The sequence below is a fragment of the Ylistrum balloti genome, unplaced genomic scaffold, assembly GCF_031769215.1.
Source record: "Ylistrum balloti isolate Yb309-2 unplaced genomic scaffold, AGI_CSIRO_Ybal_v1 Utg370830, whole genome shotgun sequence".
NCBI lineage: Eukaryota > Metazoa > Mollusca > Bivalvia > Pectinida > Pectinidae > Ylistrum > Ylistrum balloti.
Genome location: NW_026782479.1, coordinates 23902 through 45883, shown reverse-complemented (window position 1 = coordinate 45883; position 21982 = coordinate 23902). Strand labels below are relative to the sequence as shown.

Here is a 21982-nt window from a genome sequence, read left to right as displayed (position 1 = left end):
TCCTTCTTACACCCCCACCCCTCCCTTCCCTACTCTTACCCCTCTCCTTCCCATACCTCTTTAAAGCATTTTATGAGAGCATTTGATTAAATTGTTCAGCAATTTCCAGTAAATATATGTAAGAAAAGGTTGACCTCCAATCTATAATTATGGAAAATTGAAAAAAAAGAGAGATTTATTTCCACTTTGAGGAGTCCAAGGTCCCTTGGCCACCTGCAGGATTTCATACTTGTTAAAGACAAATGAACCATATGTCAACAAAACACAAAAATCTCTGTTTTTTTATGATCAATCTGAAATAAACAACAGATATGAGCTTACAGAATAATAGATACTATAAGCAATAACTCTGGTACACAGGCTGATCAGAGCTCCTGGAATAACACAAGCAAGTCAGAGGCAAGTCAAACAACCCAAAGGGATCTTGGCAACATTCACCAAATGGTCTCAACTCGTCTGGCTCTTTGTTCATAAATAGATCTTTTCTCTTACTGCTTAGTTATCTGGAAAAGTGTGAACCATATCTAAACCAAAAATGGCTACTGGCAGCCATCTTGAATTTCAAATAAAAATAGATGCACAACTTATCCTTTGTATGCAGCTGGTTAAGAACCTCTGGGGCTGTAATTGATGGAAAAGACAAATTGATATGTTAATAAACTAATTTCAAAAGATATCTATTGATACACATGATTGTCCAGTAACAATATATTTTTAAACTTGTCTTTGTCAGCCCCTTACTGAATATTGACAATAAAAATGTTTCATTGTTCAGTTTGGCACTAATTTCATTACAATGTAATAACGATGATTACATTGTGCAACTTCAAATCTTAATTAAAGCGCAAAATGAAATGTCACAATTGACTTTAAGCTATCTTTGCCAGGTAAGAAATGAAAAATTACAAAACATGAATTGATAATCATAAACTATCAATGGGTCAACACTGGCTGTATCATTTTCGCAATCAATACTGGTGCTAAGCTTCACTGAACTCTCTCATACATTCAGTATTTCAAGAAAAATATCTTTTGAGCATGTTCCTGAAAATTCATAGTCTCAAACTTCAAAATTCTGGATGTGGAATGCATATCTAGAATCCATACTGTCTGAACTGGCTAAAACATTTCTAAAAAATCCTTTGCATAGTTATAAATAGGTGGTAACACATATTATTTACAGATGAACATGTAACCTGTGAGCGAAAAATATGAAAAAAACAAAAGCAACTGATGGTAGGCTAAAAACTCAACTTATAATATTCCTATTCACTAATACCTGAGAAAGCTATAGCATAAAATTAATTCTTATTAGCATGTCAAAACCAGAAGCAAACATGCAAATAAAGCACCTGCAGCATCACACAATAAATCTCTATACCATACATTGTTCTCTCCTTTATGTGCTTCCATCAAATTCCAGGGACAAAGAAAACAAAAATGTTTAATTATAGTCACAGTGTTAACAGTATACAAAGAGTTGATATTTAAAACTTAAACTCTGCTATTTTAAGAACATTTTGAAATACAGAAAGTTTCTTATGCACAACAACAATATTTTTGGATGTATGAAAAAGATTTTGATGTTTTACCTAAATTACCCCGATCCCCAATATAAAAAGCCACACAGGTGTTCCTGTAACTTATTCAAGTACACATATGTAAAAATAGTAAAACTAACAACTCAACAAAATATTTTTTTCACTAAATGACAAAAACTGCCACTATTTTTTCTCATTGGATATGTCAGAAAAACTTAATATACGATATACCACTCTAAGCTACTGGCCCTTCATGCCTCTGGCCTGGTAACATATCAGGTATCAAAACTAGAGTGCATTTATATAGAGAAAAATCAAACTTCTGATTAGCAGTTTTAAATCTCTAACTTTACCAAATTGCAGATCTCATAAGCTAAGTGCATTTAATATTATCTAACCTCATAAAATCACATAAAATTTCCCACATGTGGAGTGTTGGAAATGAAAATCTCTATATCCCCTTTGTTTGCCTATCCTTTTGTCCATTTTCTAAGGAGTAAGACCCTCAATTCATTAAAAAAACATTCCATAGGCCTTAACGGCCACCTGAGTTGAATTTTGTTTTTAACAAACGACAAAAGCAAACTTAACAAAATTGCCTTACCCAATATCAAGCATACAGATCAAAGCCTGCAGAGTGTTGTTTGTAACAAGTGCAGATTTATAGGACAATGCAGAAATTTGAAAAAAAATATCTGATTCTAAGGGCCTTGCTATAAAGTTTTAAAAATGTTGAACCTCTTTGAAAATAAAACTGTCAAACTGTTTTGTTAATTCCAACTGAAAATGAATAAAAAAAACTCATGTGGCCTTCAAAGTGAGTCAAGATCATTCACTTGAAAAAACTTGGCAGCCCTTCATCCCAATATACTACAGTCCCAATATCAGAACAGTTGGTAAAAGTCTTTGATATGTACTGACATCATTGCCCATTATTCCAGCATGCTACCAGCTTATTTTCAGATTTGAGACGAAGGCATTTGAATATTCAAAGATATTTGACACCTGTGACCTTGAAAGTGGGTCAAGTTCATTCATATGAACAAACTTGGTAGCCCTTCCTCTCAGTTGCTACAGGCCCAATAAAATCATTACCCTGGACATTTCAGTTATTGAGAAGAAGTTGTTTGAAGATTTTAACATGTTTGACTCCAATGACCTTGAAAGCAAATCAAGGCCATTCACTTGAACAAACCTTGTATCCCTTCATTCCACCATGTTACAGGCCCAGTATCAGACTCCTGGGCCTTTCAGTTATTGAGAAGTTGTTCGAAGATTTTAACACATTTGACTCCTGTGACCTTGAGAGTGGGCCAAGGTCGATAATATGACCAATCTGGGTAGCCCTTCATTCCAGTATATTTACAGTCCCAATATCAGAACTCTAGGCTTTCGGATTATTAAAAAGAGGTCAAAATACAGATTGTTTAAGACAGAAGACACTTGACAACAAACAAAATTAGATTGCAATAGGTCATTTGGGACTTAAATAAATAGAGTCTTATCTACAATAAGCAGACTAGTCAATAAATAGAGAAGTTGACACATTAATGAATGATACCGCGCCCAGGCAAAACGTCACAAACACTATCATCTAACACACACAACAATATTAGTTTATTGAAAGCATTTATATGAGATGCACACATGCACAAGTTGAATACAATTACAATATATAGTGTTCATTAATCAGAACTTGCTCTATTTCCCCTAATGTGCTCCACCCTTCCCACCTCAAGGGGACGAGACAGATTATTTATACAAAATCTAATTGTGTCTTTCTCCAAGGATGCTTCAGACCAAACTTTGGCAAAATCAGCTTAATTATCATGACTAGTAACAAGTTGTATAAAAAGATGACGGACAGAAGACGGATGAATGAGGATGCAGTATCCCTATAACTCATATGTCCCTTCGGGTCAGGTGAGCTAAAAAATCAATATTTCAATTAACATGTCGTTCCAATTGATGGATATTGTTATTAAGAGAATAAATAAACCCAACATTTAATTATCAAAATGTAAATATAAATAACAGCAAGATGCACACCACTTTTAACCTTTTTCTCCTGATACTGTATTAGCGAAAATTAAATAAACATACTTAGTACCAAATGAGTTATAACTTGAGAAATCTTTTTATCATATAATTCACCTGTTATCCAATAAATTTGCTCCTATAATATTGTGTATATGTCATCAGTGTAATATACCCTGGAGTGCTTTTCAATGGCTGGGCTATTCAAAAATTGATTGTGATGTCATAGATAATAAGGACATTTACGTTAAATCATGTATTGAATTGGGACATTTTTACCATTCATTATACACTGTAGAACATGTCACAATCAATATCTGATGCACTAAATACTTCTGTCACTAGTTACCTTAGCACAGAATTTGGTTAAAACTAACTGTGGAATTACCTGTGACCAGTGTTGAATTTATGATGACAATTGGCAGAAAATGTTGAAAAGCCATGAATAGATTTAGAGTCAGCATCAAATACACTGGGTCAGTTTGTCATGAGAAACTATTTTAATATACTAAAGTTCTGATTAGATGTACAAAATTTGAATCAAAGACGCACCCTTACTTTCAAAACAATTTTTGATTTGAGTTTTGCTGATGATGATACATGCACATGCACAGCATTTGGACTTCAGAATTATTTTTATAAGTAACAAAAAGATTTGAATACAGTCTTTATACAAAGCAGTAAAAATCATGTATTGTAATGTTTGATCTCAAACTTAACACTATCCTCACAGATAAAATCAATCATATAAAAGATCCAAAACATGCTGTTTAATGCCAGAATGACAACACTTGAAGAGGGAGTGAATGACAAAAGAAAAATCCAAAGATGAATAGCATTTCATGTTTTAGTCTTCAATGACTACTTTTGACCAATTCCTTGTAATATGTGATTTGCATACAAAACTAGAAAATTACTTTTAACTGATTAAATAATACATTTCTCTACCAAACAAAAGCCCCACCCAATAGACCTGATTGACTTTCATGTGCTGCAGCTTACACACAAGACGTTTGTAAAGTCAATTTCTGTAAAATCTGTAAGCTTATTCCCCAAAGCATACTACTACAAAAACACCTTCACTAAGAAACTATTGGTTGTTGAAAAGCAGAAATTATCAGGACTATTTTACAGCAAAAGACATATCATAAAACTACTATTAAGGTACATTTTGAGTTCATTTCAATATTTCCACATTTTACCCCGATTACTACAGAAAAAAAAGGTTTTATTGCTGAAAATATATTAAAAAAAGAAATCCTTTTTATTTTCGAAAATGACATCATTGTATTTATCATCCCCCTAAACCTTTTCAAACCAATTTTCAAAAAAAATCATATATCTTAATTTCGACCAATCAGAAGCCTCCAAAGTGTTTCCATGGTAATGATTTTGGAACATCTAATATGTCAAATTATAGGCTATAACAAGGTATAGAATTTCATAAAGTTTTGCATGAAAACTGGAAGGGCACAACTATATATTACAAGGGTGTAGTATGCCAACTTCGAGAAATAATGCTTTAGTACTTTGATTAGATACACTTGACACAATATTTCATACCGATTATCTACATCAAGGGGCATAATGCTTTCAAATGTTGTCAAAATTTAATGAAAAGTGAAAGAGCACAACAATACATCATCAGGTTGTAGTATGCCAAGTTTGAAAAATACTGCTTCAGCATTTTGTAAAATATACTTGACACAATATTCCGGACAGTCGGACAGCCAGAAAGGGCGATTCCGATATACCCCCCCTCCCCTTCCAATTTTTTTTGGAGGGTGCTATAATAAAATGTACTTACCAAATCAATATGGGGAGATGATAACAAAGATGTCTGATTGAAAGATTGTCACTAGCTAATGTCCCTTTAATAAAATAACTTTCACCAAAAGAATGGTTTGAAACTAAAAATTTCACAAAATTGTCGATCAAGATCATGAAACAGCTATACAAATATCTGCAATTTTAGCATAAGAAGATAACTAACTGGTCCCACGTTGGAGTAGCAGAACCACATTTCCCTGAAATAGAATTCAGTTCAAAACTGAAATATAAGATGGAATATTTTCATCCAATGCTCGCAAGTTAGGTCAGTTTTACTGTTAGATTGAACAAAACTAAAACAGTCTAAAGGCATAGTGTTAGAATCATGGATATATATGAAGTAAATAAATGGCACTGGCATTGCAACAGGTTATCAGTGGAGACTTACGACAAGTGTATAATGCCAGTAAGAATGCCTAGGGAGTAGGTTACACCAATACCGTGGTTGACAAAACTGAAATTAAAGTGAGCATTCATGCATGGGGTTAAATAAATCAACTATCTGCATTACTTCACATATGATCAATGTAACAATCATCTCCATGTATTATCTAACAAGAGATCCCAGAGGGATCTTGACGCCCACCATTGTTTGATCTTTATATGCTCTTTGAATGTGGGATCTTTTCCCTTCTTATCTCTTCTCTTCTCTGTTTTTGCTCTTAATCCTAAGACATTTGAACATTCCTTTGCAGAAATTGACAACATATGTATAAAATTTGAGAGAGATCCATTTAGTACTTCATAAGAAATAGGGATAACAATCTTTACTTGGTAAAATCCAAGGTAGCTGTCTGTCAGCCATTGTATTTCTCTGATCAGTACCAAAATAAACTTGGAATCAAGGGAAACATACACATGAAATTCAAGAAAAATCTATGCTGTAGTTCTCAAGAAATAGCGATAAACTTTCTAAGTTGAAATCCAAGATGGCCACATGTTGGCAATTCTGGTTTCAGATCACACCCAAAATCACACGGGAGCAACCAGGGACCAAGAGGCCTCTTCACTTGAAATCTGAGAAAGGTCTATGCATTAATTCTAATATAGTGATAACAAACTTTCAAAGCGAAAATCCCAGATGGCAGCCTGTCAACCATTTTGTCTTTCTGATCAGACTCAATATCAAACAGACACAACTAGGGACAAAGGGAAACCTATACATGAAATTTTAAAAAATCAATGCAGTTTTTTTCAAGAAAAAGTGATAAACTTATAAAGTCAAAATCCAAGATGGCCACCTTTAGGTCATATTCTTTTTCTGATCAGACCCAAAATCAAATGGGCACAACTAGGGACCAAGGGGGAAATACGGCTGAAATTTGAGAAAGATATATCAATACTTCTCAAGAATCAAACTTCCAAAGTTAAAACCCAAGATGGCTGCCTGTCTGCCATTTTGTTTCTCTGAACAGTCCTAGAATGAAGTAGGCACAACTAGAGACAAATGGGAACCTACAGAGGAAATTTGAGAGAGATCCATTGAGTACAGACGAAAGGACGGATCACAGACTACGGACGTAAGGCGTTTTGAACAGCACACCATCTGATGATGGTGGGCTGAAAAGAAAACAAACCAACATTATTAAAATGCTGGTACACGCAGCCTAAACTGAACCTTCCACTGATCTGGAATGTTATGTAAAATAATTAGAAATATCATATAATTTTGTCCAAAAGAAGCTCACTTTAGGAGTGAAACTGGTCAGCACTTCTAAAAATTTACAAAATCCATTTCTATATCTGGAAAACTTAATGACTTAATACAGGATCAACAGATTATTCAGTTTGTGACTATTTTAAATAAACCAGGAATAATTTGCTGATTCAACTGAAAGTGTTAGTTACCTGACAATGCTTGTATGGTATTTTACTCCACTAACTGTACATCTTTATCCTACCTAGATACAATACATTTGTCCAATAAAGCACAGTTCCCTAAGTATATTCATGTCGTGTTTTGTCACAAGTTCAATAAAAATTAGAAATTGTTGTTAACAATTTTGCGGGCTTTTCACTTCTTTGGCGACAAGTTGACCGGAAGGTGACATTTATCTTGATAACAATATAGGAGAAAGAAGGAGATATAACTTCTTAATAACGAAGAAATACACTTTTTAAAGGTTCAAACATATTTGACCCCTGTGACCTTGAATGTCGAGGTTATTCATATTTGCAAGCCTTATGATGTAACATCTGATGATCAATATATCCCCAATATTAGTTCTCTAGACCTTGTGAAACTTGACAAGAAAATCATTGAACACTGGTACCCTATTTTGTATATTTGAACTTTGACCCCTTTCGGAAATCGGAAGTTGACATTTTGAGGTAAGTTTTTCTGATGACAATCACTAGGAAGTCTCCATAGAAGGTTTATAATTAATTTTCATCATTGTATGCCTTCTAGAAATTGAGAAACTGTCATTTAATGATATTTAGTTAATTGACATCTGCGACCTTGAAAGTTGGTCAAGGTCATTAATATATGCTTCTTATATGTGAAATATAGAGCCTCTAGGCCTTCCAGAACTTGAGGAGAAGTTTTTCAAAGATTGGTACCCTAATTAGCTCTTTCCAAATTTGTGCCCTACGGAAAACCGGAAGTTGAAATTTTAGGGACGTTTTTCTTATGACAATCAATAGGAAGTGTCCACAGAAGGTTTATAATTAATTTTCAATATTGTGTGCCTTCTAGAAAGTGAGAAACTGTCATTAAACGATTCTTAGTTAATTGACCTCTGTGACCTTGAAAGTGGGTCAAGGTCATTTATATTATCAAACTTTGTTGCCAGTTACATATGCTTCATATATGTGGAATATAGAGCCTCTAGGCCTTTCAGAACTTGAGAAGAAGTTTTTCAAAGACTGGTAGCCTTAATAGTACTTTTCAACTTTGACCCCCCCAACCGCAAACCGGAAGTTGAATTTTGGGGTACGTTTCTCTTATATCAATCGACAGGAAATGTCCATAGAATAATTATTTCCAAAGTTGAAGACTTTGGGCAGCTTAACAATGGAAAAATTACCATTTAACGATTTTTACATAATTGACCCCTGTGACCTTGAAGAAGAAGTTTGTCAAAGTTTGTAACTGAAAATAACACTTTTGAACTTTGACCCCTACTGAAAACTGGAAGTTGACCATTGATCCCAGTTTTTTTCTTGTGAAAAATGTTTTCTTTTTAATTTACATAATATGATTAAAAATGAGGTCACTAGCTTAAACAGTTCTTGAGTTACGGCATTTCAGGTAAAATCAGAAATGTCGTCATGGCAGCCATTTTGTTTTTCCGATGAATTTGTAAATGTCACTAAATGGTAGAAGACATCTGGGGAAATCTTCTCAGTAACAATTTGATAAAATATTGCCCATCAATATTGATCTAAAACGAGTTTTTCCTTTTTGTCGGCATTTTCAAAAGATCAAAGAAAATTTTCAAAATGACGTACAGCGGAAATGTTAAACGTTTCAAAAGAACTGAAAACACTGAATTCATCGGAAGGACGTTCTGCATCGATCTGAAGAAGAGAATTTCAAGAAAATTCAAAATTGAAAAAAAAAAAAATGTTAAATTTTGAAAACTTTACCCCACAGCAAGCTTTTTTATTTGACATATTTTCTGATAACATGTCATGAAAAAAGTTTGATATGGAAAATTCTCTACAAATAATGTAATTGCACAAACTCTGTACAATCAATGGTTTTCGAGATATTGCTGTTTTTAAGTTTTTAACTTATGACGTCATGGCGGCCATATTGGATTTTTGACCTACTTAAAAAATTGGCATTGATAACTTCATATACGTATCTACAAAAAGGTGAATAGACTATGTCTAGCTTTTACGAACCCACAAAATTGGAAGAAGAAGAATAATAATAAGAATAATAAGAAACATAACAAAAACAATAGGTCTTTTCACCAGTTAGTGAAAAGCCCTAATTATGCCACAAAAAGCTCTCGATAACAAGCATCATAGCACAAAACTCTTTACTACAGACTAACAAAGGTTAATTACACTACACTTATGGTGTTAAATGTTACTAGCCACTCTGAACTACTGAGGTCAAACTCTTTATCGCTGTAAAACAATGATTTTCATACTTATAATTTGATAAAATAAAGACCTTGACATGAAATTCAGTAACATATATCAAAATGTACTATGTTAAGGTAACAGTCAATTGATTTTCCCTGTAATCAATAACAAGGAATTTCAATACCATGACTTCAATATTTCTTTATCTATATCAAGATGCTGTTTATGCTTTCCAGAAGCAGAATATTTTGAACTTGGGTAAGCAGTTAGGTGAAATATTGAGTTTTTATCCTAAGGGCAAAAGATCATGAAAAATGTCAAGATGGTAAAATTGATATTAAAGCACGAGACCTTTCAGTAAAATCTACATTTCATTTTTTATCAAACCATATTTAATCAGTTTAATTTGACAATCGTAACCAGTAAGTACAATGTATACCGTATTTATTCCAATAAACGCCCCGTCTCTAATAAACGCCCCCCATCTGTTTTCTCAGTAAATTTCAACAACTCAGAAGTCAGGTTACAAAGCTTACCTTTTAATAAATTTTACATTCCTGGTATCCATGAACATGAACAAATAAATTTTGGCACAAGAAAATTACACTGTCACGACATGTACACAAGTAATATCGATTTAATCCACGGTTCATTTCAATATACTGCAGGCCTAATGGCCGGGACTGCCGTACAAACTACTGTCTTCACTTTCACTTTCACTTTCTCCAGTCTCGCTTTCACTCAGTTCTATTTGTGGAATAGAAGGCGCGTTCACATCACCCATTAAATTTTGCAAAACGTCATCTGCAGCTTGGACATCCTTTTCACTAAACCCCTGGAATTCCTCTTCGTCAGAATCATGCTGGAAAATATGATCCTCGCTACCGTACAGCGAATTTGTGATACCGCATTTTTTGAACGATCTTCTGATTGTGTCTGGGCTAATGCTATCCCATGCTGTCTTGACCCAAGACAACATTACAGATTTAGATGGGGCTTTACGATTTTTTGTTCTGGGGCCAGCTGAAACACCATTCGTCAGGGTTTATTCCACGACACATCGGCTGGCTGTAGCTTACATGTACATCCTCCGGGTATAACACAGATGTCTGAATTATATTTTTGATGAACCAGTTTTTTTACATCTTCAGTAAGATGACCACGGAAAGCGTCCCATACTAATAACCGCCTAGATGTATTATTCACATCCCAGAGTTTTTTTAACCAAAATTTTATACTTTCCTCGTTTGTCCGGCCCCGCACATGTATACCACAATACTACTTGGTATGTCAACTTTCGGAAGGGGACGAATGCCTGGCATGTGCACAAGGGGGGCAATTTTAGTCCCATCGGCATATGTTGCCAGTGTCACCGTTATTTTTTTAACTGTAAACTCTGACCTCCTTTTCCCCCTTTATTGCCAGTGTCGATTTTCCTGGCATGTCAAACCACACCGGGGTTTCGTCCATGTTAGAGATATGGCTATCGGGGTATTCTCGTAGCCGAAGCATTCTTTACACGAAATTCAAAAAACTGTCAATACGATCATCAATTAATGAAACTTCATGTTGTGCCACATGCATAGATCGCCTGAACGAAATGTTATGTCTCTTTTTGAATTTAGAAAACCATCCATATGAGGCTTTGAACGATTGACTACCATTTGCCTTATGCATACGCATCTTCATATCTGACATGCCTCCCACCTCCTTTATAGCATTTAGATGTTTTTGGAAGATTTTTTAATTTTTCTTTGTTTTGACACCAGTCCCGCACTCGTTTTCTGCCAACACGAAACACTTTTGCGACGGCATGTTTACCCTTCTCCTCTGCGAAAGCGATTACTTTAAGCTTGAAAGCAGTGTCGTAATTTTATTTTGTCCCAGACATTGTTATCAGGTATGTGGGATTTATTAAGAAACAGACTGGCTTATATACTGCTGTGTTTTTTTATTTTGTTATGCAAACTAGGCCTACAAGTGATGATGAACATTGTATGTTTTTGACTGAAGCTGACACGACTGACTTCGTGTCATTTCATACAAGAATTCAGGTTATCAGAATGCAATTGACAACAATGTTTAAAGCTACAACGATGTTGGAATTACTGCAATTTTCAAATGCATTCTTTGCTGAGTAATTTGTTAGTTTGTTAAACAATGTTTTTAAATTGCAGCCATGGCATGTCACGACCAACGAATAATGAAATTTTGTGTTCTATTAATTGCCCCCTGTCTGAAAAATTTCACGCCGGGGCATTTATTGGAATAAATACGGTATCTTAGTTTCAAAGATTGAGTGCCAAGCTTCTCTAAAATTATGCTAAACTTAATTTCGATTGACCTTCAACATAATATAACTTTACATTCATCTCTAAGCACACCCGGAAGTACCAGGACGTTCAATAATATATCAACATTAGGGCAGATGACACAATATGCAAAAATAACCCCTATGTTATCATTTTCTTTGTAGTTATTATTATCATTCTAAATTCTATGACATAAAACAACACACACTAACCTGTTACGCGTGGAAGTACATAAGATATTTTTAACAGGTCAAAATTTTATCTCTTTTAAATTTTGGTACTTTTCATGTCAATGTTTAAAAGTCATCAAAGCATTTGTCACACAGGTGTACTTTATAGATTTGTAGTGTAAATATTCACGACATAACTTTCACTGAGTGAACGCCAGTAAATCACAGGATTACTTCCAAGCATTCCAGTTCCCATTTATTTAACTATGTTGACTGCAGCATCAAAAATATAGCAAGTAACCGCTGTAAGTTCAGTATAGTACCTGTGATGTTTCAGAGGCAAAAGCTTGACCAACTTGTGTTCATATGCTAGAAGTCCCAATTTCACTTCTTGTTAATTCTTCTATCTAGTGTGCAAACTCAAACTTGCACTGTCTAAAACTACAACAATGAAAGGTCAGCAAGGGCCTTGCTATGTGGCTGGAAATCCCTCCTCTCACCCACCATCCCATCCTTAGACACACATCCCAAATTGACAGATTACTGGTAAGACCTTAATTACACTACACAAAAGAAGTCAAGAACCATTGTTTGATCTTTATATGCTCTTTGAAAGTTGGATGTTTTTACTTTTCCCTTCTTTTCTCTGTTTTTGCTCTTAAAGAGCAAAGCAATAATAATAAGCAAAATCCAAAATGGCTGCCTGTCGGCCATTTTATTTTTATGATCAGTCCCAAACTCTGACAGGCACAACTAGGAACCTAAAGGAACCTATACATGAAATTTGAGAAAGATCTATTGAGTATTTCTCAACAAATAGTAATAACAATTTTGTGATGTCATAATCCAAGATGGCTGCTTGAGGGCCATTTCATTTTTTTCTGATCAGTGCCAAAACCATACAGGCACGACGAGGAATCAAGGAAAGCATACACACAAAATTTGAGAAAGATCTATGCTGTAACTCTCAAAAATAGCGATAGCAAACTTCCAAGGTCAAAATCTAAGATTTCCATCTGTCAGCCATTTGTATTTCTGATCAGTCCCAAAATAACATGGGCACAACTAGGGACCATGGAGAAGCTACCTATGAAATTTGAGAAAGATCCATCTTTTACTCTTCAAGAAATAGTGATTACAAAAATTGTTTAAGGACAGACAGATGATGGATGGATGACGGACCACAGGGCAGAGCGATTTGTTGATGGTGGGCAAAAAAAAAACATACTAACAAATACATTCAACAATCTGATTTTTCATTCATAATAACAGTGACCTTGACCTTAGAGCTTGGGATATAAAAAGCAATATACCAAGAGAGCACTAGTGGAAAGGAAGCATTGTGTGAAGTTTGATTTAGATTGGACAAAGCCGAAGCAAGTTATCACACAGAAACTGATCTTAACTTATATTTACAGTGACCTTTGACCTTTGGACCTGAATGGCAATCTATCTCAACCAAGAACTTTCTGTTAAGAAGTATTGTATCAAATTTGAGTTAAGATCGGCTACAGTAAACGCAAGTTATTCCAGCAAATGGATTTTCTATTATAGCAACAATAACCTCAATCTTCTCAACTTCTGGGTCTAAAAAGTAATCCTTATCAAGCACTTTCAGTAAGAAACCATTGCATTAAGTTTGAGTTTGACTGGCTCAAGGGAACCTAAGTTATATGGTAGAGACAACTTTTCTATTTAGAGTAACAGTAATCTCGACCATTTATCCTGGGACCCGTAACAATCCAAAGCAAGCCATTTTTGTAAGAAAGAACTGTACAAGGTTTGAGTTTCATTGGCCAAAGCAGACTTGAATTTTCACATGGAAACTGATTTTCTATGTATAGCAACAGTGACCTTGACCCTTAACCTTGAGAGATGAAAAGCTACAAACCCCAAGCAAGCATTTGCTTTAAGTAAGCTTGGCATAAAGAATGAGTGCCAATGGCCCAAGAGAACTTGAGATACTTTACAGAAACCAAAAAAAAGACAGACAACCATGACAGGCAGACAGACAAGCTGATTACTAAAGGACACCGCATCTCAATGCGGGCCCTAATAAGTATTTCTGTCTCCAATAATTATTTACAAAATGCTTTCTAATTTGATTCAGCAATTATATGAATAAAAGTGAGGGGAAGTAAGTCATAGCCAATAGACGCAGACTAATCTTTTTGTTTTTCGTGTTTTGCAATTTCGATAGGTCACTAAGTTACAAAAACTGGGTATGCACAAAAAATACTTAACATATGATAAGCACTTAGAAGGATACATGCAGACTACAACATAATAATTAACAATGTATATCTTGTTTATTTAAACTAGCAGAATAACAATTATATGACCTCATAGGCAAGAGTTAGTTACCTTCAATGAAATGATTAATTTCCGGGTAAAAACTGTTTTCTGGTGAAATATAACACACAATCAGACAAGGTTTATATGTGTTTGATTTTATCACCAAACAGACATACCCCTTTGTCACCTTCAAGCCATCAGATGCTTTTCTTTTTACGGAAATTATTGTTTTGAGATAGGACGATAGTCAACAGACACCAGGTTTTGGAGTAGTAATTTGAAATTGATTAGTAATTGATCATTTCAGAGTCCTAAATAACAATCATCTGTTTGAACAAATTCTCACCATCAGCACTTGTGTATTTCACTTACGAAAATAATAAGTTCCCATAAAGGATAATAAATATTCTAACAAGTTTTGTTACGAAATATACAATAAATATACGACATCAGGAAATAGTATATATAGGAACTAGATTAAATATCTTTACATACGCATCTAAGATTGTGTACATTTGTAATGATGGAAAGGAAAACAGACTGGTATGAGCCTTCTTATAATTACCTGACAGTAACGAAACACATTGTATTGTCCTTTCTTCCAGAAAAACATGAAGTGTCCATACCCCGTTAAAAACAGATAGGATGATACCAAAACTCTGATGTGCATATATATAGGGAGCACCTGCAGAAGAAAAAGAAAAAATATGCAACATTTGGTATTTACATTTGATATATATGTATAACCACTTGAGTAAATTTAATATTTCAAGGAGTTAGTTTGGATACTGTAGAGGTGACAGCCGAGATGATAGTGATAGGTTGAGATACTGCTAAGGTATGTCAGGGGGTAGTGTAGAGGTGTGTTGTGAGAGTAAAGATGGGAGGTGAATCTACATTAGCAGTATGTATTGAGGACAGAGGTGGCTGTGATATGGGGGGGGGGGGGAGGTAATACTAATGTATGTTGGGGGTAGTGTAGAGGTGTGTTGTGAGATTAAAGATGGGAGGTGAATCTACATTAGCAGTATGTATTGAGGACAGAGGTGGCTGTGGTATGGGGGGGGGTAATACTAATGTATGTTGGGGGTAGTGTAGAGGTGTGTTGTGAGATTAAAGATGGGAGGTGAATCTACATTAGCAGTATGTATTGAGGACAGAGGTGGCTGTAGTATGGGGGGGGGAGGTAATACTAATGTATGTTGGGGGTAGTGTAGAGGTGTGTTGTGAGATTAAAGATGGGAGGTGAATCTACATTAGCAGTATGTATTGAGGACAGAGGTGGCTGTAGTATGGGGGGGGGGGGGGAGGTAATACTAATGTATGTTGGGGGTAGTGTAGAGGTGTGTTGTGAGATTAAAGATTGGAGGTGAATCTACATTAGCAGTATGTATTGAGGACAGAGGTGGCTGTAGTATGGGGGGAGGTAGATTGGGGGTAGTGTAGAGGTGTGTTGTGAGATTAAAGATGGGAGGTGAATCTACATTAGCAGTATGTATTGAGGACAGAGGTGGCTGTAGTATGGGGGGGGGGGGTAATACTAATGTGTGTTGTGAGATTAAAGATGGGGGTGAATCATTAGCAGTATGTATTGAGGGTGGCTGTGGTATATGTGTTGTGAGATTAAAGATTGGAGGTGAATCTACATTAGCAGTATGTATTGAGGACAGAGGTGGCTGTAGTATGGGAGGGGTAATGTTGGGGGTAGTGTAGAGGTGTGTTGTGAGATTAAAGATTGGAGGTGAATCTAATGTATGTACTAATGTATGTTGGGGGTAGTGTAGAGGTGTGTTGTGAGATTAAAGATGGGAGGTGAATCTACATTAGATTGTATTGAGGACAGAGGTGGCTGTGGTATGGGAGGAGGTAATACTAATGTATGTTGGGGGTAGTGTAGAGGTGTGTTGTGAGATTAAAGATTGGAGGTGAATCTACATTAGCAGTATGTATTGAGGACAGAGGTGGCTGTAGTATGTATGGGGGAGGTAATACTAATGTATGTTGGGGGTAGTGTAGAGGTGTGTTGTGAGATTAAAGATTGGAGGTGAATCTACATTAGCAGTATGTATTGAGGACAGAGGTGGCTGTAGTATGGGGGGGGGGAGGTAATACTAATGTATGTTGGGGGTAGTGTAGAGGTGTGTTGTGAGATTAAAGATTGGAGGTGAATCTACATTAGCAGTATGTATTGAGGACAGAGGTGGCTGTAGTATGGGGGGGGGGGAGGTAATACTAATGTATGTTGGGGGTAGTGTAGAGGTGTGTTGTGAGATTAAAGATGGGAGGTGAATCTACATTAGCAGTATGTATTGAGGACAGAGGTGGCTGTGGTATGGGAGGAGGTAATACTAATGTATGTTGGGGGTAGTGTAGAGGTGTGTTGTGAGATTAAAGATTGGAGGTGAATCTACATTAGCAGTATGTATTGAGGACAGAGGTGGCTGTGGTATGGGAGGAGGTAATGTATGTTGGGGGTAGTGTGTGTGTTGTGAGATTAAAGATTGGAGGTGAATCTACATTAGCAGTATGTATTGAGGACAGAGGTGTGTGTTGTATGGGTGGAGGTATTACTAATGTATGTTGGGGGTAGTGTAGAGGTGTGTTGTGAGATTAAAGATGGGAGGTGAATCTACATTAGCAGTATGTATTGAGGACAGAGGTGGCTGTAGTATGGGGGGGGGGGGTAATACTAATGTATGTTGGGGGTAGTGTAGAGGTGTGTTGTGAGATTAAAGATGGGAGGTGAATCTACATTAGCAGTATGTATTGAGGACAGAGGTGGCTGTGGTATGGGAGGAGGTAATACTAATGTATGTTGGGGGTAGTGTAGAGGTGTGTTGTGAGATTAAAGATTGGAGGTGAATCTACATTAGCAGTATGTATTGAGGACAGAGGTGGCTGTAGTATGGGGGGGGGGGGGGGGAGGTAATACTAATGTATGTTGGGGGTAGTGTAGAGGTGTGTTGTGAGATTAAAGATGGGAGGTGAATCTACATTAGCAGTATGTATTGAGGACAGAGGTGGCTGTAGTATGGGGGGGGGAGGTAATACTAATGTATGTTGGGGGTAGTGTAGAGGTGTGTTGTGAGATTAAAGATTGGAGGTGAATCTACATTAGCAGTATGTATTGAGGACAGAGGTGGCTGTGGTATGGGAGGAGGTAATACTAATGTATGTTGGGGGTAGTGTAGAGGTGTGTTGTGAGATTAAAGATGGGAGGTGAATCTACATTAGCAGTATGTATTGAGGACAGAGGTGGCTGTGGTATGGGAGGAGGTAATACTAATGTATGTTGGGGGTAGTGTAGAGGTGTGTTGTGAGATTAAAGATTGGAGGTGAATCTACATTAGCAGTATGTATTGAGGACAGAGGTGGCTGTAGTATGGGGGGGGAGGTAATACTAATGTATGTTGGGGGTAGTGTAGAGGTGTGTTGTGACAATAAGGTTAGGAGGTGAATCTACATTAGCAGTATGTATTGAGGACAGAGGTGGCTGTAGTATGGGGGGGGGGTAATACTAATGTATGTTGGGGGTAGTGTAGAGGTGTGTTGTGAGATTAAAGATGGGAGGTGAATCTACATTAGCAGTATGTATTGAGGACAGAGGTGGCTGTGGTATGGGAGGAGGTAATACTAATGTATGTTGGGGGTAGTGTAGAGGTGTGTTGTGAGATTAAAGATTGGAGGTGAATCTACATTAGCAGTATGTATTGAGGACAGAGGTGGCTGTAGTATGGGGGGGGGGGGGTAGGTAATACTAATGTATGTTGGGGGTAGTGTAGAGGTGTGTTGTGAGATTAAAGATGGGAGGTGAATCTACATTAGCAGTATGTATTGAGGACAGAGGTGGATGTAGAAGGGGGGGGGGAGGTAATACTAATGTATGTTGGGGGTAGTGTAGAGGTGTGTTGTGAGATTAAAGATTGGAGGTGAATCTACATGTATTAGTATGTGTTGAGGACAAAGATGGGTGGCTGTTAGCAGTATGGGGGAGGTGGCTGTAGTATGGGGGAGGTAATACTAATGTATGTTGGGGGTAGTGTAGAGGTGTGTTGTGAGATTAAAGATGGGAGGTGAATCTACATTAGCAGTATGTATTGAGGACAGAGGTGGCTGTGGTATGGGAGGAGGTAATACTAATGTATGTTGGGGGTAGTGTAGAGGTGTGTTGTGAGATTAAAGATGGGAGGTGAATCTACATTAGCAGTATGTATTGAGGACAGAGGTGGCTGTGGTATGGGGGGGAGGTAATACTAATGTATGTTGGGGGTAGTGTAGAGGTGTGTTGTGAGATTAAAGATGGGAGGTGAATCTACATTAGCAGTATGTATTGAGGACAGAGGTGGCTGTGGTATGGGAGGAGGTAATACTAATGTATGTTGGGGGTAGTGTAGAGGTGTGTTGTGAGATTAAAGATGGGAGGTGAATCTACATTAGCAGTATGTATTGAGGACAGAGGTGGCTGTGGTTTGGGAGGAGGTAATACTAATGTATGTTGGGGGTAGTGTAGAGGTGTGTTGTGAGATTAAAGATGGGAGGTGAATCTACATTAGCAGTATGTATTGAGGACAGAGGTGGCTGTATTATGGGAGGAGGTAATACTAATGTATGTTGGGGGTAGTGTAGAGGTGTGTTGTGAGATTAAAGATGGGAGGTGAATCTACATTAGCAGTATGTATTGAGGACAGAGGTGGCTGTAGTATGGGGGGGGGGAGGTAATACTAATGTATGTTGGGGGTAGTGTAGAGGTGTGTTGTGAGATTAAAGATTGGAGGTGAATCTACATTAGCAGTATGTATTGAGGACAGAGGTGGCTGTAGTATGGGGGGGGGAGGTAATACTAATGTATGTTGGGGGTAGTGTAGAGGTGTGTTGTGAGATGGCTAAAGATACTAATGTATGGAGGTGTGTTGTGAGATTAAAGATTGGAGGTGAATCTACATTAGCAGTATGTATTGAGGACAGAGGTGGCTGTGGTATGGGAGGAGGTAATACTAATGTATGTTGGGGGTAGTGTAGAGGTGTGTTGTGAGATTAAAGATTGGAGGTGAATCTACATTAGCAGTATGTATTGAGGACAGAGGTGGCTGTAGTATGGGGGGGAGGTAATACTAATGTATGTTGGGGGTAGTGTAGAGGTGTGTTGTGAGATTAAAGATGGGAGGTGAATCTACATTAGCAGTATGTATTGAGGACAGAGGTGGCTGTAGTATGGGGGGGGGGGAGGTAATACTAATGTATGTTGGGGGTAGTGTAGAGGTGTGTTGTGAGATTAAAGATGGGAGGTGAATCTACATTAGTTAGTATTGAGGACAGAGGAGGCTGTGGTATGGGAGTAGGTAATGTATGTTGGGGGTAGTGTAGAGGTGTGTTGTGAGATTAAAGATGGGAGGTGAATCTACATTAGCAGTATGTATTGAGGACAGAGGTGGCTGTAGTATGGGGGGGGGGGAGGTAATACTAATGTATGTTGGGGGTAGTGTAGAGGTGTGTTGTGAGATTAAAGATGGGAGGTGAATCTACATTAGTTTGTATTGAGGACAGAGGTGGCTGTGGTATGGGAGGAGGTAATACTAATGTATGTTGGGGGTAGTGTAGAGGTGTGTTGTGAGATTAAAGATGGGAGGTGAATCTACATTAGTTTGTATTGAGGACAGAGGTGGCTGTGGTATGGGAGGAGGTAATACTAATGTATGTTGGGGGTAGTGTAGAGGTGTGTTGTGAGATTAAAGATGGGAGGTGAATCTACATTAGCAGTATGTATTGAGGACAGAGGTGGCTGTGGTATGGGAGGAGGTAATACTAATGTATGTTGGGGGTAGTGTAGAGGTGTGTTGTGAGATTAAAGATGGGAGGTGAATCTACATTAGCAGTATGTATTGAGGACAGAGGTGGCTGTGTATGGGGGGGGTAATACTAATGTATGTTGGGGGTAGTGTAGAGGTGTGTTGTGAGATTAAAGATGGGAGGTGAATCTACATTAGCAGTATGTATTGAGGACAGAGGTGGCTGTAGTATGGGGGGGGAGGTAATACTAATGTATGTTGGGGGTAGTGTAGAGGTGTGTTGTGAGATTAAAGATTGGAGGTGAATCTACATTAGCAGTATGTATTGAGGACAGAGGTGGCTGTAGTATGGGGGGGGTAGGTAATACTAATGTATGTTGGGGGTAGTGTAGAGGTGTGTTGTGAGATTAAAGATGGGAGGTGAATCTACATTAGCAGTATGTATTGAGGACAGAGGTGGCTGTGGTATGGGGGGGAGGTAATACTAATGTATGTTGGGGGTAGTGTAGAGGTGTGTTGTGAGATTAAAGATTGGAGGTGAATCTACATTAGCAGTATGTATTGAGGACAGAGGTGGCTGTAGTATGGGGGGGGGTAGGTAATACTAATGTATGTTGGGGGTAGTGTAGAGGTGTGTTGTGAGATTAAAGATTGGAGGTGAATCTACATTAGCAGTATGTATTGAGGACAGAGGTGGCTGTAGTATGGGGGGGGGGGGTAATACTAATGTATGTTGGGGGTAGTGTAGAGGTGTGTTGTGAGATTAAAGATTGGAGGTGAATCTACATTAGCAGTATGTATTGAGGACAGAGGTGGCTGTAGTATGGGGGGGGAGGTAATACTAATGTATGTTGGGGGTAGTGTAGAGGTGTGTTGTGAGATTAAAGATGGGAGGTGAATCTAATTAGTATGTTGGGGGTAGTGTAGAGGTGTGTTGTGAGATTAAAGATGGGAGGTGAATCTACATTAGCAGTATGTATTGAGGACAGAGGTGGCTGTGGTATGGGAGGAGGTAATACTAATGTATGTTGGGGGTAGTGTAGAGGTGTGTTGTGAGATTAAAGATTGGAGGTGAATCTACATTAGCAGTATGTATTGAGGACAGAGGTGGCTGTAGTATGGGGGGGGAGGTAATACTAATGTATGTTGGGGGTAGTGTAGAGGTGTGTTGTGAGATTAAAGATGGGAGGTGAATCTACATTAGCAGTATGTATTATGTATTGAGGACAGAGGACAGAGGTGGCTGTAGTATGTATGGGGTGTGTTGGGAGGAGGTAATACTAATGTATGTTGGGGGTAGTGTAGAGGTGTGTTGTGAGATTAAAGATTGGAGGTGAATCTACATTAGCAGTATGTATTGAGGACAGAGGTGGCTGTGGTATGGGAGGAGGTAATACTAATGTATGTTGGGGGTAGTGTAGAGGTGTGTTGTGAGATTAAAGATGGGAGGTGAATCTACATGTATGTTGGGGAGGTGGCTGTAGTAGTGTAGAGGTGTGTGTGTTGTGAGATTAAAGATTGGAGGTGAATCTACATTAGCAGTATGTATTGAGGACAGAGGTGGCTGTAGTATGGGACTAATGTATGTTGGGGGTAGTGTAGAGGTGTGTTGTGAGATTAAAGATGGGAGGTGAATCTACATTAGCAGTATGTATTGAGGACAGAGGTGGCTGTATTATGGGAGGAGGTAATACTAATGTATGTTGGGGGTAGTGTAGAGGTGTGTTGTGAGATTAAAGATGGGAGGTGAATCTACATTAGCAGTATGTATTGAGGACAGAGGTGGCTGTAGTATGGGGGGGGGTGTATGTTGGGGGTAGTGTAGAGGTGTGTTGTGAGATTAAAGATGGGAGGTGAATCTACATTAGCAGTATGTATTGAGGACAGAGGTGGCTGTAGTATGGGGGGGGAGGTAATACTAATGTATGTTGGGGGTAGTGTAGAGGTGTGTTGTGAGATTAAAGATGGGA

General features: G+C 37.6%; 1 protein-coding gene across 1 annotated transcript in view; it reads right to left on the bottom strand.

Moving 5' to 3' along the window:
- Nucleotides 1-21982, bottom strand: part of LOC132558842 (N-acetylneuraminate 9-O-acetyltransferase-like) — a 47326-nt gene that overhangs the window by 9649 nt on the left and 15695 nt on the right. The window contains exon 14 of the mRNA XM_060223454.1: nt 14792-14911. Within this exon, the coding sequence (XP_060079437.1) occupies nt 14792-14911 (120 nt within the window). The remainder of the gene's footprint in view (nt 1-14791; nt 14912-21982) is intronic.